At 43.0% G+C, this 14,994-nt stretch overlaps 1 protein-coding gene across 2 annotated transcripts; it reads left to right on the plus strand.

The window, feature by feature from the left end:
• Positions 1–5,934, plus strand: gfi1b (growth factor independent 1B transcription repressor). Of its 2 annotated transcripts, XM_049021357.1 has the most exons (7): positions 1–163; positions 886–1,022; positions 1,604–1,792; positions 1,887–2,116; positions 2,991–3,128; positions 3,762–3,927; positions 4,719–5,934. In XM_049021357.1, the coding sequence occupies exons 2-7, from the start codon at positions 914–916 to the stop codon at positions 4,895–4,897; spliced, it is 1,011 nt and encodes a 336-aa protein (XP_048877314.1). In that variant the 5' UTR covers positions 1–163; positions 886–913; the 3' UTR covers positions 4,898–5,934. The 2 variants fall into 2 exon arrangements, with proteins under 2 accessions (XP_048877314.1, XP_048877315.1); XM_049021358.1 differs by lacking the exon at positions 1,604–1,792.
• Positions 5,935–14,994: the final 9,060 nt, after the last annotated feature.

Raw genomic sequence — 14,994 nt, forward strand, 5'->3', positions numbered from 1 at the left:
GAAAGGACACCGTGCAAAAGTCGGCGGAGTTTCTGGAGAATTTCGTGAGGGATTTAAAGACAAGAGTGAAAATTGTATTGCACACATACCAAAAGCTTTATTTCGTATAGGGATAAAAGGAAACGCTGAAGAAAATTACGAAAAACAACATCGCACATTTCAGGTAAGTGCTAAGGACAATCCTTGGTTCAATATATAATACGAGCAGGGTTTAAATGAGACACAAACTGCAAATTGACATAATTGTAAATTATGACCGTTGTAAATTGTTTCCAACAGCCCTGTCATCATCATATAACGAATATAAAATACTCCAACGGAAATTATTGAAGGTTTTCAGCGAAAAATATAATTACACCTGCTTTAATACATTGATTAATAAATAAGCAATGCTTTTCAAACAATTAGTTAATGTTTATGATGTATAAAATTCAGAAAAGAATCTTAAATAACAAGACCAAATAAATATTTATATACGGATTTTGAAATTGTATATTCACTTACTTCTACAAAAGATTTAATTATGTGGTTAACAGGATGATGGTGTTATGTCGTAATTATCTTTACTGCCAGTTTGTATATACTCTGGAAATATGTTACTATATACAATATACTATATTATATAAAGTAAATGCATTTATTTCATATATGAATATAAGAAATCTTACAGTTATATAATTGAATGTGTCACTTATATTAGCACAATTTACACGTACCGCACAAAACAATTGGAATTTAAACATTGCTTGATCATGTAAGAACATGTATAAACGCGAGAATTTTTTTTTTACCAATAGTCCGATACATTTTTTACCATACGTCCAAACATGGGCCATCTCCTTAACAAAATCAAACTTTATATCGCCACTTTTTATGACATTGCAGTTTACTGAATTTCATCAAAAGTGTCACGATGCCTCGATCGTTCCTGGTGAAGAGCAAGAAGTGCGCTTCGTATAACACGCACAAGTTCGTCGAAGAAGCCGAACCAAGGGTATTTCCTGAAGTAATATATAAATCAAGTGAGTACCGCAGAGGCAACTTTTATGTACCAGTTCTTCAAAGTGTGACGTTAGCTAGTCATTCAGACTCACTGGGTATAACAGGTATCGTGGTTTTCTGTCTGTTCATATGAAGATTATTAAATCAAACGTTCAAGAATAGGGGAATATACACATTACCGTAGCCTTTGACCGATTACTTAAATATATTCCCAAATAAATATACAGTTCTCCCAGATCGACGCAGGGTAGAATCAGTAATATATTGCGCATTGACCAGTACTACCCCAGGTAAGATACGAGAAGTTTGTTGCTCGCGTTATTATGAAGCGGCTTCATGGAAATGCCACTGCTAGGGACAGAGCTGGTATCATGGCTATGCAAACGAGCCTTATTCAAATAGAGAGCGTTCAATCCTATAATTCTTCAACATAACCCGCACCGGTGTCCAGGACATAGATTCCGCATGAATGTAGGAGCGGAACTAATTATAAAATAGTACAGAAAAAAATGCAAATTCAATTGAAAAATGCTGAATATACAAACACCCTAACGGGTTTTTTTTGGCTGCGTTTTCTTTTACGCTTTTTATGAACGGTAAGTTGAAGCAGCGGCGCCGCCGTCGCCTGTTCCTTCGGAGCACGCCTCTCCGCCGGAACCTACACCCGAAAGCTCCCCTTCTCCGCCGGGCACCTACGTCAAGAGCGAGCAGGAGCCCGAGTGCTTAGTTCCCGCTCACCCGGAGCCCACTGTCGCCCCCATCTTATCCAGGCCGCCTTATTATGCCTCTGGTGAGACTTTTGTGCTCCAGAAAACATTTTTGCTGTCCTGAAATAATCACTTTAAAATGGCAGGGGTGACAATAATTGTTTTGTCTTTTTGCAGAGCCTCACATCCCTGACTTTCCCCCTTATTACAAGCCCCCCTACAGCTGGGACCCCCTGTCCTCGCCATATGACTTCCGGCAGATGGGGTTTCCTAACCCCCTGTTGCAACACCCCAGCACCCTGTATGGTGCACATATCAAGCCCAGCGCAGAGCCCCCCCAGCCCCTGGACTGCAGTTCCCACTACTCGCCAGTCTCTGACACCTACCACTGCATCACCTGCGAGAAGGTGAGCCCGCCGCCGCTCGCCTTTCCCTATATATGTTCAGCCGATGAAATCCTAAAATGGATTTTCTCCAAAGGACCCTAAACCAATAGCGGAGCCAGAAATCATAGTGTGGGTGGGCTGGCAGAAAATCAGGTGGGCCAGTCCCATAATGATTCACTCGGCAACAAAATCACACTATATAATCAACCTGCAGCATTACTAAGAGCGAATGAACAAAGCCAAAGGAAAGTCTATTTGCCTCTGAACAACACTTTTCCTCCGATTGATCTAACCACGCACACACATACCCGTGTTATTGTACTGTATCGCTGTCAATACCGAATGGGTGAACCCAGGCCTACCCATGCCACCACAGGAATCTTACAAAAGACATTCGGGACAATGTCATAAACTACCCATTGCATGTTGATAAGCCATAATTGAAAATTCATAATGATTATCTTAACAACTAAGCTTTGATAATTAGCTAATGCTTATCCCCAAACAAAATGGTTGTAGAAACCTTCTTTACCACAGAACAAGACATGAAATTGTTACTGAGAGACATGGATGCATCCTATGCAGTGCAGTCCTGCCTTGAGACATGATGACAGGCCTCTGTTCCTTTGGACAGTGCTGCCTGGAGACATGATGGCAGGCCTCTGTTCCTTTGGACAGTGCTGCCTGGAGACATGATGGCAGGCCTCTTTTCCTTTGGACAGTGCTGCCTGGAGACGTGATGGCAGGCCTCTGTTCCTTTGGACAGTGCTGCCTGGAGACATGATGGCAGGCCTCTTTTCCTTTGGACAGTGCTGCCTGGAGACATGATGGCAGGCCTCTGTTCCCTTGGACAGTGCTGTCTGAAGACGTGATGCTTTGTCCCTTTGCATACTAGGTGTTCTCCACACCCCACGGGCTGGAGGTGCACGTCCGCCGCTCCCACAGTGGCACCAGACCCTACGGATGCAGCATCTGTCGCAAAGCCTTTGGTCACGCGGTCAGCCTGGAGCAGCACATGAATGTCCACTCCCAGGTAAGCACCACATGCTACCCCATCTCTCTCATGTCTATTGAGGCAAACAAGTAGAACATGTTATTTTTCAGGTAGTTTACTTTGCATGCAGTAAATCTCCTGCACAATTTGCGGAATGAATTACACCTGGCAATCCAACCAAGTTCAGAAAAAACAGCACCAGTTTGTACCTTTGCGTGTCACTGGGGCTGTACTCTCAAGGGTCTAATGATTGTACCTTAGCTGTAGGTAAATGTACCTTTTAGTCAAAATTAAGGTACAGAAATGACTCTGAGGAACATCCCCAAGGTACAAACAGCATTAATGTACCATCAATGGTACAAAAAATGTTCTTCATATTCCATTTCTGTATCTTGAAAGGCACATTTACTCTTGAGGGCAAACCTCCAGTGACAGTCAAATGTAGAAATTGGTACTTTTTTATGACAGTGTGAAATAAGAGGAAGGTGATGTTCAGTCTTCAGTGACCCCCTCATCCAGAACTATCTGAGTCTTCTGTGGTTGGTTGTTGTAACCCCAACGCTGAGCAGAATCAAAGAAAGCTGTTGTATGGGTGGTGACAGGTCGGGGGGGGGGGGGAGGGGGTGTTGGTTGCTGCAGAAGTCAGTGAGGTATGTCTCTCTGCTTCCTAAGGAGAGAAGCTTCGAGTGCAAGATGTGTGGGAAGACATTCAAACGTTCCTCTACGCTCTCCACCCACCTGCTGATCCATTCGGACACGCGGCCCTACCCCTGCCAGTACTGCGGCAAGAGGTTCCACCAAAAGTCTGACATGAAGAAACACACCTACATCCACACAGGTGAGGCCTCACTGCCGAGGGAAGGGGGTGGGATTTTCCTATTAGGGAAAAGTGAGATGAGCCTCGAGTGCGTTAGGATGTAGGATGGGAAATATGACAAGACTCTGCAGTATTTATGAAATTACAGTGCTGTGCAAAAGTCTTAGGCAGTCAAAGAAAATGTTGTCGGCTATTTACCTCGGTAGAACGTGTATAATTGCTCGGGAAAAAAAACAATTTAACGTAACATATGCAAATGTAATACTGTAAGAAATATGAATATGAATTTGATCCATTCTCCAAGGAGTTACTGATATCTTGATGGATGGCTGTTTGGGGGGGGCATTCTACGTGTTTGTTAAATTTCTCCACTGGCTCAATTAATTAAATAATTAATTAGATTTATTTAATAACTCAATGGGGTATTGATTAGCCAAACAAGGTGGGGTAGTGGTCTGGTCGAAAAGTACATGGGTGTATTAGATGGTCGCTGCAAATATTTGCGGTATTTGTATTTTGAAATGGCTAAGCTGACACACTTTGACAGACATGATGTCATAGTTTTACACCAACATGAAGATCATTTAAACATCGTTTTCTGTGACTGCCTAAGATTTCTGCACAGTGCTGTATATGGTGAGATGGAAGGATGTAACTGTGTTGGACTTCACATAACATGTCTGTCCATAAAGTGAAATTATTTTGAAATTTAGGGAAATCCGCTATTTTCATCTAAGGTGACTTTGGCTGTCAAAGGGCCTGATTCATCTTGTCAGGTTTGCTCAAAACGCGTTTATCTAAATGTTTTGCAGGAGAGAAGCCCCACAAATGCCAGGTGTGCGGCAAGGCCTTCAGCCAGAGTTCCAACCTCATAACCCACAGCCGTAAGCACACGGGTTTCAAGCCCTTTGGTTGCGAGATCTGCGCCAAGGGTTTCCAACGCAAGGTAGACCTGAGACGTCACCACGAGAGCCAGCATGGGCTGAAGTAGGGTGGGGGATTATGCATCGTGCAGCTGGTGCAAGAGGGGGATCGAGGGAGAGAGAGCGAGAGAGAGAGAAATCGAAGGGCATCCACACAGTCTGTCATCCGAAGTATCCCCCCTTCCACATGACCCCTTCAAAAGTGCAGCCCTCCCAGACAAGCCTCAACAGGACTTTGTGGTTCCTTGCACAGCGTGGACACGAGCTGGACGTCGCTAAACAGGAAGTGTGCGCAGAATCAGTCTTGCGGCATCGGCGTGTGTGCAGGCGTATGTGCACGTGACCACGCTCAGCGGGATGCAACCGATTATTCACTTCTGCTGGATGTGATAAGACCAGCACTCTCTAGCAACACTGCGGGCAAATGTGAAGAAAGGGCACTGAACTATCACAAGGACTGACACAGTGTCTGATTAGTTGACAAAGTCCTAAAAAATGGTGAAGAAATTTTATTAACGTGTTTTCTCTTTTTTTTTTGAGCAATGAATATGGGTCTTGAATACTGGTAGATCTTTTTGGCTGAAATACCTGAAGCACAAAGCAAAGGTCTCTATTGATTTAAATACTAGCAGGACAACTTAAACTGGGTGCTTAGCCTGAACTGCAAAATATATTAACAACTGTATAAATATGTGAAGAAAACAAAGGTTGCTTTTGGATAATAATAAAAAAAAAACCTTTGTTGAGCAAATATGTAATGTTGGGGTTAGCGCGAATCGGATTGCAATTCTGACAACCATAGCAAAGCAAATGTGTTTCCCTGTGAAGACCACAAATGTAGCTACCGCCCTATGCGTTTAAAGGAAGACAAACAAGTGATGCAATAATGACATTTTCAACTCAGTAAGAAGTATTTTTTCCATTTTTTGCATCCTTTAGGATATGTATTGTGATACGGGTTTCCTCGGAGGGTTGTAAGGCGTAACATTCCGGGTAGTTGCATATGTAAGAAAAAGGATTTTATAAACTAACAAGTTGTATTATTTATATTAAAAAACTGAAGCATTGTTCTGTGACGTCTGAATAAATATATCCTTTACGAATAAAAAGCACATTTTTAAGTTAAGTTAAGATTTTTGGGCTGCTTGAACACGGAGAGATCAAACTTTATCTTTAATCTTCACGCACTTCAAGTGAATTAAAAAAAATGGCCTCGCAGAAACACAGACTGGCAATACAATGAAATATGTGTGAGATACAGTAGCAGAAAGGCGCGACAGAGCAAACAGGTCGCCTCTATCGCCCCCCCCCCTCCTAGTATTTGTTTTTGGACCGCTTCTGCATCCTTGAGGAGCCGGATAGACCAATCGTCACCTCGACTCCGCCGGGCGCACAGTGCGAAATCTCTGGCGTTAACAGATAGTGGCGGAGCACGGCTTCTTTCAAATGTGTACCTGGAACTCCATGCAAATCTCCCTTCAAGCGGGTTCGCAAACAGAGGCAGAAACGCACAGTGGGGCTACCGTTCTGCCGCGGTATTTCCTCCATGCAGGGATCATGGCGTGTTTCTTTTATTTTACTTTATTTGGTTTGGGCTCCCCTTATTATCCCCTGGTCCACGGTCCCGCCTAATGGAGGATTATCCCAATTTCTCACTGAACCGCCTAGGCGTTACTTTCCAATAACAGCAAGGGACCCAAAATGATTTTAATGTTAAGAACAGCTTTTTTCTTTACCTTTTTAAAACTTGATTTATTTATAAATACGTCTACAGAATGCTTCCGAACAGCCTTATGTAAACATTTCAGTAGCCAACGCCACATACAATTAAACTGGGTTAAACTTCATGACTATTTCTGTAGTTTATGATTAATCAGCACCTGCTAAAATATAGTGCATTCATCATAAGAGGGCGTGCATTGCATCGCTGTCTGAAACGCGCAGAGCTTGATGTACTTGTAAAGCATATCGCTGTTTGCCGGCTCCCCGCGGACCATCTTTGACAAACAAATTCTCAGCCACTTCCCAAGAAAGCAGCGCAGCGTGACTCGCCGGCCGAGCGCTTAAAGGCGGATGCGGTCGCTCCATACCCAAAAAAAGCGCTCGGCTCCGGCGGCAGGATGACAGCACGCTGCCCAGAGCCATTCGTATCAATATTTACAAATAATTGTTCGGTATGCGCTTACCATATAAATAGTAGAATTGGGTAGCTGTGGTGTTTATTCTATAACTTTTATTCTTATATTTTGTATTTGTATATTTTGTACACGAATACTGCGTTTGAAGCTTGCATACAAGAAATTCACTCACATGTACTGTACCAGTGTACCAGCTATGTGATGTGACGATATAAGTGATTGATTGATTGAGACCTATTGCCTAAATTATCCAGTTAACTAGTAACTGTGGACACGTGCTTCTTCCACCCTGCGGACCTTTTCTGGTAGACTCCCAACATCCCCACCCTCTTAACAGCATGTCAGTCCAAGGCAAACATCCGCAAGGTCCACAGCACGGAATACACCAGAGGTAAATGTATGTATTTTTCATTATGTGTTTCCAAATTCCACTGGATTGCAATTGTAACAGTGTCATGGGGATTATTTTAACATATCTGTTAATGCTTTGGGGGGGATGTAGTCTGGTTTGCATATGAACACCCCAAGGGGGACTGAGCAGAGTAAAACTTAAAAAAAAAACGGCTGCATGGGCCAGTTTGGCAAATGGATGAAATGATCAAGCTAAAAATGATAAACAATTAAATGGCTAAATACCTCATCAGGTGACAAACTATACTATGGCGCCAGGGACATGAGGGAAAAAAATCAGTGTCCTTGTACAAGGAACAGGAGAAAAGCCAGTCTACCCACTGTCTGTTGGTAAACAAATCTCTACCAGCTATGCAAATGTCTGCTTACATTTCACTGGAAGCCGGGCCTAGCCAGCTACAGTTAGCTCTGCATCCTGGTGTCACCGTATGAAGCAAATCAAAATCACACACATCTCATCTGTCTGTCAACAGGCTGTCAGGGCAGGGGAGGAGAGAGATGACTCCGCAAACAGGACCTGAGCACAGGCAAGGCGGAGACAGCTACTGGGGGGGCAGGTTTCCCGAGGCCCCCCAGGATCCAAGCACACAATGCTACTTCTGCTTTCCAGTCAGGCATATAAGTGTCTCCTTGAAGCTTAGACACTCTGTCACGAATACTTCCTTAGCTTTTTAACGCCATTTCTTACTCGTCATACCAGATATTTCCTACGTTCCCAACCTGTTTTTAAATTAAACTTAAAGCTTTAAGAATACATTTAAATCACATGTAAGTCTGTTGAGATGCAGTGCCTGTGTTGAGGAAGCTTGAAATCCCAGAACTGGCAGAATGATGTCACCATGAACCCCTGAGCAAGACCCTGAAGCCTCAGCTGTTCCAGGGACTGTCTGACCCCGCGTTCCACTGCAGTACTGGGTAAAAATGTGTGATAAATAAATAAAATGAAATATATGAAAAGTAATGGACCTGGGGAGAAGCAGAATCCATCAAAGACTTGTAGTTTTGCAGGACTGTCATGTTTCCTTAGGGTAACGGTTGTGTTAATGTATGCCGAGAAATCCCAGTATGAGTCTATCTTAGCTTTCCTCTGCCCCAAGCTGTTACCTAAGTGATATTAATATTAACTTAACCACTCCTTTCTCCGCCTCATGGTCCGAGAAGCGTGAGAATTGATAACAATGAGCTGTTATGCTCTATACCAGCCCAACAAGTTATAACTATACTAACGTTGCATTCACTCTACAGTGCACCTCTTATTATGTAACTGATACGGTACTTTGCATAAATTCGAATTTTTTACCTAGAACAATGCATGAAATGTACATTTAATATGAATTCAATTCACTATTTAAAATTTGGTTTTGATGAGGCGAATACCAAAATGAAAGAAGACGACTGCTGTTACGGTGTCAATCTGGAGTTTAGAATCCCCGTTTCTTACGCTGTTTGCGTAGCCACGCCATTTATTTGCGCAGCGGACGCGTTTATTTATGACGGGTCCCATTGGGCATTACTGAAAGGTACGTTTCCTAAGTGTCCAGCAATTTAAGGGTAATTTTGAGCAATCTGAAGTTGACTAGATCTAGCCCGACGTAACAGTATTTAATTTTTGGGAAAGTAACGCCGCTGCTTTTAATAAAACTACAGTGCCGCCTGCGACGTGAGACACACGAAAAGCAATCGAGAAATGACGAAGTAGAAACACTACAATGAGGAAATAAAATGTTCCAAAATTATAAAATAATATGCGGAATAACATGTCGTAAATACATTTGTGAATTAAGTCCCTGATTCAGCATGAAATTAGCGTGTAACCGTGTTGTGTTGTGCAGAACCCCGTCCACAGTTTCTCGTACCTCTGTTGACTGCTGATACTATCAGACACCAGAGAGAAGCACCGTGCAACAACGTTAACCGAAGAGGGAAAAATCTGTTTCATGCATGTCCTGATCCCACACCATTCCAGAACCAAAATTAATCTTAGCCAAGGAGGTAAACTGTCATTGCAGGCCAGGGAGAGTACAGGGATAAATTTGCCTTGCAAATGAGCTGTATGCAAAACATTCCCACTCTGTGCCCCAGAGGAGCCAGTGAGAAGAAAATATGTTGGAAGAGTAGATGAATTGTATCTTAAAAATCCAGCAGATTAGTTTCAAACAGTGTTCGTAAGTAAAAGATGGACTTCCCTCACACCTGTCCACCACCTCTAAAACTCTCAAACAAGCAGAGAGATAAATTGGAGGGCATATTGCGAACACAGATACCTAAAAATCACCTGATCAGAAACACAAAAAAACTTCACTCCACATTCCAAATTAGACCAGGACTTTGTCCTTTAGATTCATTATTTCACATCCTGCAGTTTGTTGAAACTATAATCGCCCCATTTTCTTTACCGTTTTACCTCCCTTCGTTATATCAATGAATTTGCAAAAAAACATAACGACATTAATTCTGTGTCAGTGGGGTCCAGTTACCTGGCTGTCCTGGTCCACTGCACCCGAATACCAACATCATTAACTCAGAAATGCTACTTCCATGGCGTTTGACATTTAACATTCCTGGAGCCGTAACCCAGAGAGGATGAAGATAGTTGGCAAAAAAGGTAAACAACTGCATTCATGACACACTTCTGGAATCAGCACTCAGTACCGTAGTCATCCAAGTAGCAGAGTAGTTCGGCTCTGCACATATTTCACCATAAAATTGTGTTAATGACAATAAGGCTACCGGCAAGTCGTAAAGGGCTATAAGAATGTAAATCAGGAAGCTTCCCCATAATTGTGAGACGCAAAAGGGTATCAGACATTCCCACTATTGGCACGGAAAAATTTATGTGGGAGTGACGTCACAGTCCAGGGGTGGGGGAGGTGTAGAACATATGTCCCAGTCACGATTTAAATTACTAGGATTTTATTAAAATTTTTATGTTTGAGCTGCTCCCAAAAGCTGGTTAGGAAAACCAGAGGTTTGCTTTGTATTATTAAACAGTAGAAGTGGACTATATATCGAATTAAAAATGCTACAGCAACAACTTAATCACGGGAACAAAATAATTATTTACAGTAAGCACTAAAATCTTCCAGGTTTGCATAAAATAAATTCATTTTGAATTATATTCTGCGTCAGTGCTAAATAAACACATGCAAATGTGTGTGTGTGTATATATATAAATTTTGTTTAATTACTTTGATTGACAGAGATATTTGTTTGCAATGTTAGGCAAGTTTTTTTTTTGTAGCCTAGTGGAGATGTATGTCAGCGACATGCTCTCAATCACAGTGAGACCAAAAACGCATACAGTAAGCAAGAAACTGGAAAAATCATCGGCAACAGCAGTGGCTCAGGCAAGGGAACCTGCGATGGGATCACATGTAAGTGTGGTGGCAAGTTGATACCGACTGACTAGCAGTTACTGGATGGGGGGGTGAGGGTGGGGGGGGTTGTTAGTCATGGTGATGGTGGCCATCTTGAATATTGCTTTGCCGTCACCAAATATGGCGTTGCTTAAGTGACGGCTAGCCAGTCAGCTGGTAGGCTTAGGGTTATGATTGCTGGGTAGTGTGAGAGATGGGAGGGAGAGAAGTGTAACGGCGATGGCTAGGAATGGGTCAGAAGTCGGGGGCGTTATAGTAAAATCTGGGGGGCTAGACAGGCTACTGGGCCAGACCAGGCTGTGCTTAGCATAGAGATAGTGCTTATCAGGCCGGGCCTGACAGTAACGGTCAGAACACATGTGTGGGGTGGAGCTGCTGTTGGGACACACAGATAGTAGAGAACCGGGGCCTAATCAGAGAGGTGCAGGAGCCCAAAGCACGCACGGTCCAAGAGAAAGTCCCCGCTTCCAGGGCCGGATCCAAACAGCACGACAGATTGTCACTCGCAGGCTAAAACCAGTGAGAGAGCGCCGTCTCTCACAAAGCACAGAGCTTCATACCGGCGCAGAGGAAGCACTGCCCGCTTATCTGGCCCTTTCTGAAGACTGCAGCTATTAGAACTTCTGTCACGCACCAAAAATAAATACTCAGCATAAAAAAAAAGTGGATTCTTTTCCTCCTTGAGCCACACGCCAAAGGACCGACTAACACACAAGAAGCTGTCAAGCAGACCACTGTGTCAGGAGGCATGACAAAGACAAATACAGCATCCAGCAGAGACAAGCAACAAGTAACCATGATCCAATTTGCCCTCATAATATTCACAGAAAGAATCCCTTACTAACGTCCGAAATTAAAGATGTATCCTAACTCTGATCCACATTAAACAATCAGCCACTGAATATGGACAGATGGTTATGTGATTTAACATCTTTCTCAATGTTCTCAGATTAGACGCGAGTCATCACCTTTATAATGGTCTGTATTAAATTGGTTTACTCAGAGTGAATATGAATGCATTCTGTGGTTTATGTAGAGTAAATCAGCAAGCACAAAGTTGAGTGTTTATACTACCTGAAAGAAAACAGGCTGCAAATCTGATGGACTACACCAGCTACATAAGTATCTGCTGGGGTGACATGATGGTGCAGTGGTTCGCACTGCTGCCTTACGCGCCTCTGGGACCTGCGTTTAAGTCTCTGCCATGGATCCGTGTGTGTGGAGTTTGCATGTTCACCTTGTGTCACTGTGGGGTTCCCTCTGGATAACCAAGTTTACCCCCCCCCCCCCACAGTCAAAAAGCATGCTGAAGTCAATTAGGTTCGCACATGTGATTGGTTGGTGCCCCATCTTGGGGTTTTTCCCTGCTTCACACCCATAAGCTCTGTAATAATAATAATAATAATAATTGATACTTTTATTGTCCCCATAGGGAAATTGTCTTTACGCCTCCCACAACTTGCTATTTTTTTATTTATTTATTTTTTTTAGAGGAAGTTGTCTGTGAAGGGCTGCCACCTGTAGTGGCGCCCAGGGAGCTGGGAGTTAAGGGCCTTGCTCAAGGACCCCCTCTGAGGTGGGGTTTGAACCTGTGACCTTCTGATTACAGGCACACAGGCTTAGCCCACAGAGCCACATGCTGCTCCCCCTCTGTCCTTGCATACGACAAGCAGTTACAAGAATTGATAAACATTTGCCATCGTAACTAGAATTACATATACGATGATTTCCTTTGTTCTGTGCATTGAGGTGCTTCTGATTATTCTGAGAGCTTAACGTTAGAGAGCAGCGATTCTGTCGCTGACATGTCTAGATGTAGCTTTGGAGACTAGGTGCCTTGCTAAGCTCACGTTGTGGAGCTGGGTACACAGTCAAACTAATAATTTTAATAAGCGTAGAACACCGCTTTGCTTATTCGGCTAGCTAGCTTCCTATTACAGTGATGAGTTGCAAAATAAATCATTATGCATGGCTGCACTTACCACTGTGTGACAGGTACGTCTGTGTTTGTTGGTTGTGTGGCTCCTCACCTGACCAGATGGACCAATCAGCATACAGCTTCATTTTCTTCGGACGCCCATGCCAGATCTGTAGCATTTGTATCTTGTTTAACTTCTGCCTGACTTGAATCATAACTGCAAATACTCATTAGGTAATTTTAGCAGGATTGCACGGCTAAATCGTATGTGGCGTCATATTAAGTTCAGTGCCTTATAATAATGGCAATTTTCTGCCTTCTCACTGGAAGCTCCTTAATGACACATAGGATGAGACCAAACGCAAACTATCACCAGGGTTCAAGTAGCTTGTACTGATGACTCCCTTTGTAAATAACAGCCTCTTGTCCTTATGTTTGTTGTGACTTTATTCTACAGGTAAAGCTGGGAGGGGATCTTGGTCTACCCGATGTTGTCACACCAAAAGCAATACCACTTAAGAGCCTCTCTCCGACCCCCCAGGCACAATTTATAACCAGAGGGTGTAAGTACTGGAGGATGTAACCATAATATTTAATGTAAATATTTCATATTTTTCATTTGCTGGACTTGAATTTGGAAATCATTCTGATTCTTCTATGGTACCGAAAAGAAAATCTTATAGAGAGTTATCTAGTAAGAAAGCATACCAATAACCAATGAACACATGAAGTATTTGCTTTCCACCTAACAGGAAACAGCATTGTCACCAGTGCTGGATACTCACCTGAAAAATTCACATCATTGTAGGCGACAACAAAATACTGTTAAAAAGCATTTAAGCATCACAAAAAAGGAGTCAGACTTTCATGTGGATAAAGCTGAATCCTCTCTGTATTTATAATATTGCAGCTCGTCGCAGAGGTGGAAAGTTCAGCTTCTGAAAGTTAAAATCCAGACCAAGATTTTGTTTCAACCAACCAGTTGAACATAAAGAGTCACAATCACAGAGTATTCAAGTGGTTGGTTGAAACAAAATCTTGGTCTGGATTTTTACTTTCTGGACCTGAACTTTCCATCTCTGGTTTGCATATAATGCACCCTGGGATATGGGGGCACCCCTATTTGTTTAGGCTGTGGCTCAGCCAGATGTAGTGAGGGCGTAATCCCTGCTTGTATGGTGGGGGCTTAGTGTATGCCAGGGTGAACCCCCCCCCCACCACCTCTCTGTCATGGTTAACGAGGTCCGAGAGCGACAACATGATAGCACCACACCCTATGGGGGTGGGGGGCGGAGGGCTTCACAACAGCAGGTGGCAGGTGTCGGAGTGGATTCTTCAGACCCCACCCCAAGCGTAAAGCAGATCAGGGCAATTCTCACTCCGCCAGGAGCCACAATCTAAAATCTCAGGTAGCAGTTTGCTAGTCAGCTCACATCGAGTTGTTTTGGTTATATGAATGAATAATTCCTCTGACTCATTTTATTACTTAGATTATCAGTGGTTTCGAGGCTGGTGTGGCCCCGTGGCTTTACAGAGTCCTCATTTGCAAGGCTCATGTTGCTGTAAGGTCGGATGAGAAGGTATGGGTTTTGAGACTCTTCTGAGACTCTTCTTGGGTCAGTCCTGAGACTCAGCCACCAAAGGCGAAGGTAAAAACCAACACGAGATTCTCATTTCTGAGCTCCAAGGGCTGGAGTCCATGTGATCAATGTGGAGGGAGATCTCAAAGGGCTGTATGGTTGGATGGCATCTTGAAGATGCGGTTGTGCTGTTCCCTAAGCAGACTTGCATGTCAGTACCAAGGTGGTGACGTAACATGAACACAGTACTAACCCCTGTGGGTCACCAGGAAAAATGAATTTGGGGAACACATGTAAAATCCACCCATCTTCCTGTCACTTATCCAGCTGATATTCTTATCACAAGGACAGTTCTGGTCAAGTACCCTAAGAAGGGTTGTCAACCTTGGTCGGCTGACTGGTATGACATTTTGAAATCGAGACACTCTACATGCATGAAAATGACGCACACTAATTTACATGTATGTAACAGTTTTATTATTTTGTATGGCTTGGAAACTACCCCAACGCTACTGATGTAGCTAAATTCTGGTGTCTAACAACATAGATTTGCGGTAATATCATTTTGTCATTTATACAATTACATCTATATAAGCTACATTTTCAAAAATAAGTTTTCCACAATTTTGCTAATCTAACACTGCCTTATTAAATGTATATAAACACCTAATATACTGATAGCTGATATACTCACATATAGCGATGGACAAGTAAGCTTTGCTTCTTAGATTTAACATTTAC

Source organism: Brienomyrus brachyistius, chromosome 7 (assembly GCF_023856365.1).
Source record: "Brienomyrus brachyistius isolate T26 chromosome 7, BBRACH_0.4, whole genome shotgun sequence".
Taxonomy (NCBI): Eukaryota; Metazoa; Chordata; class Actinopteri; order Osteoglossiformes; family Mormyridae; genus Brienomyrus; species Brienomyrus brachyistius.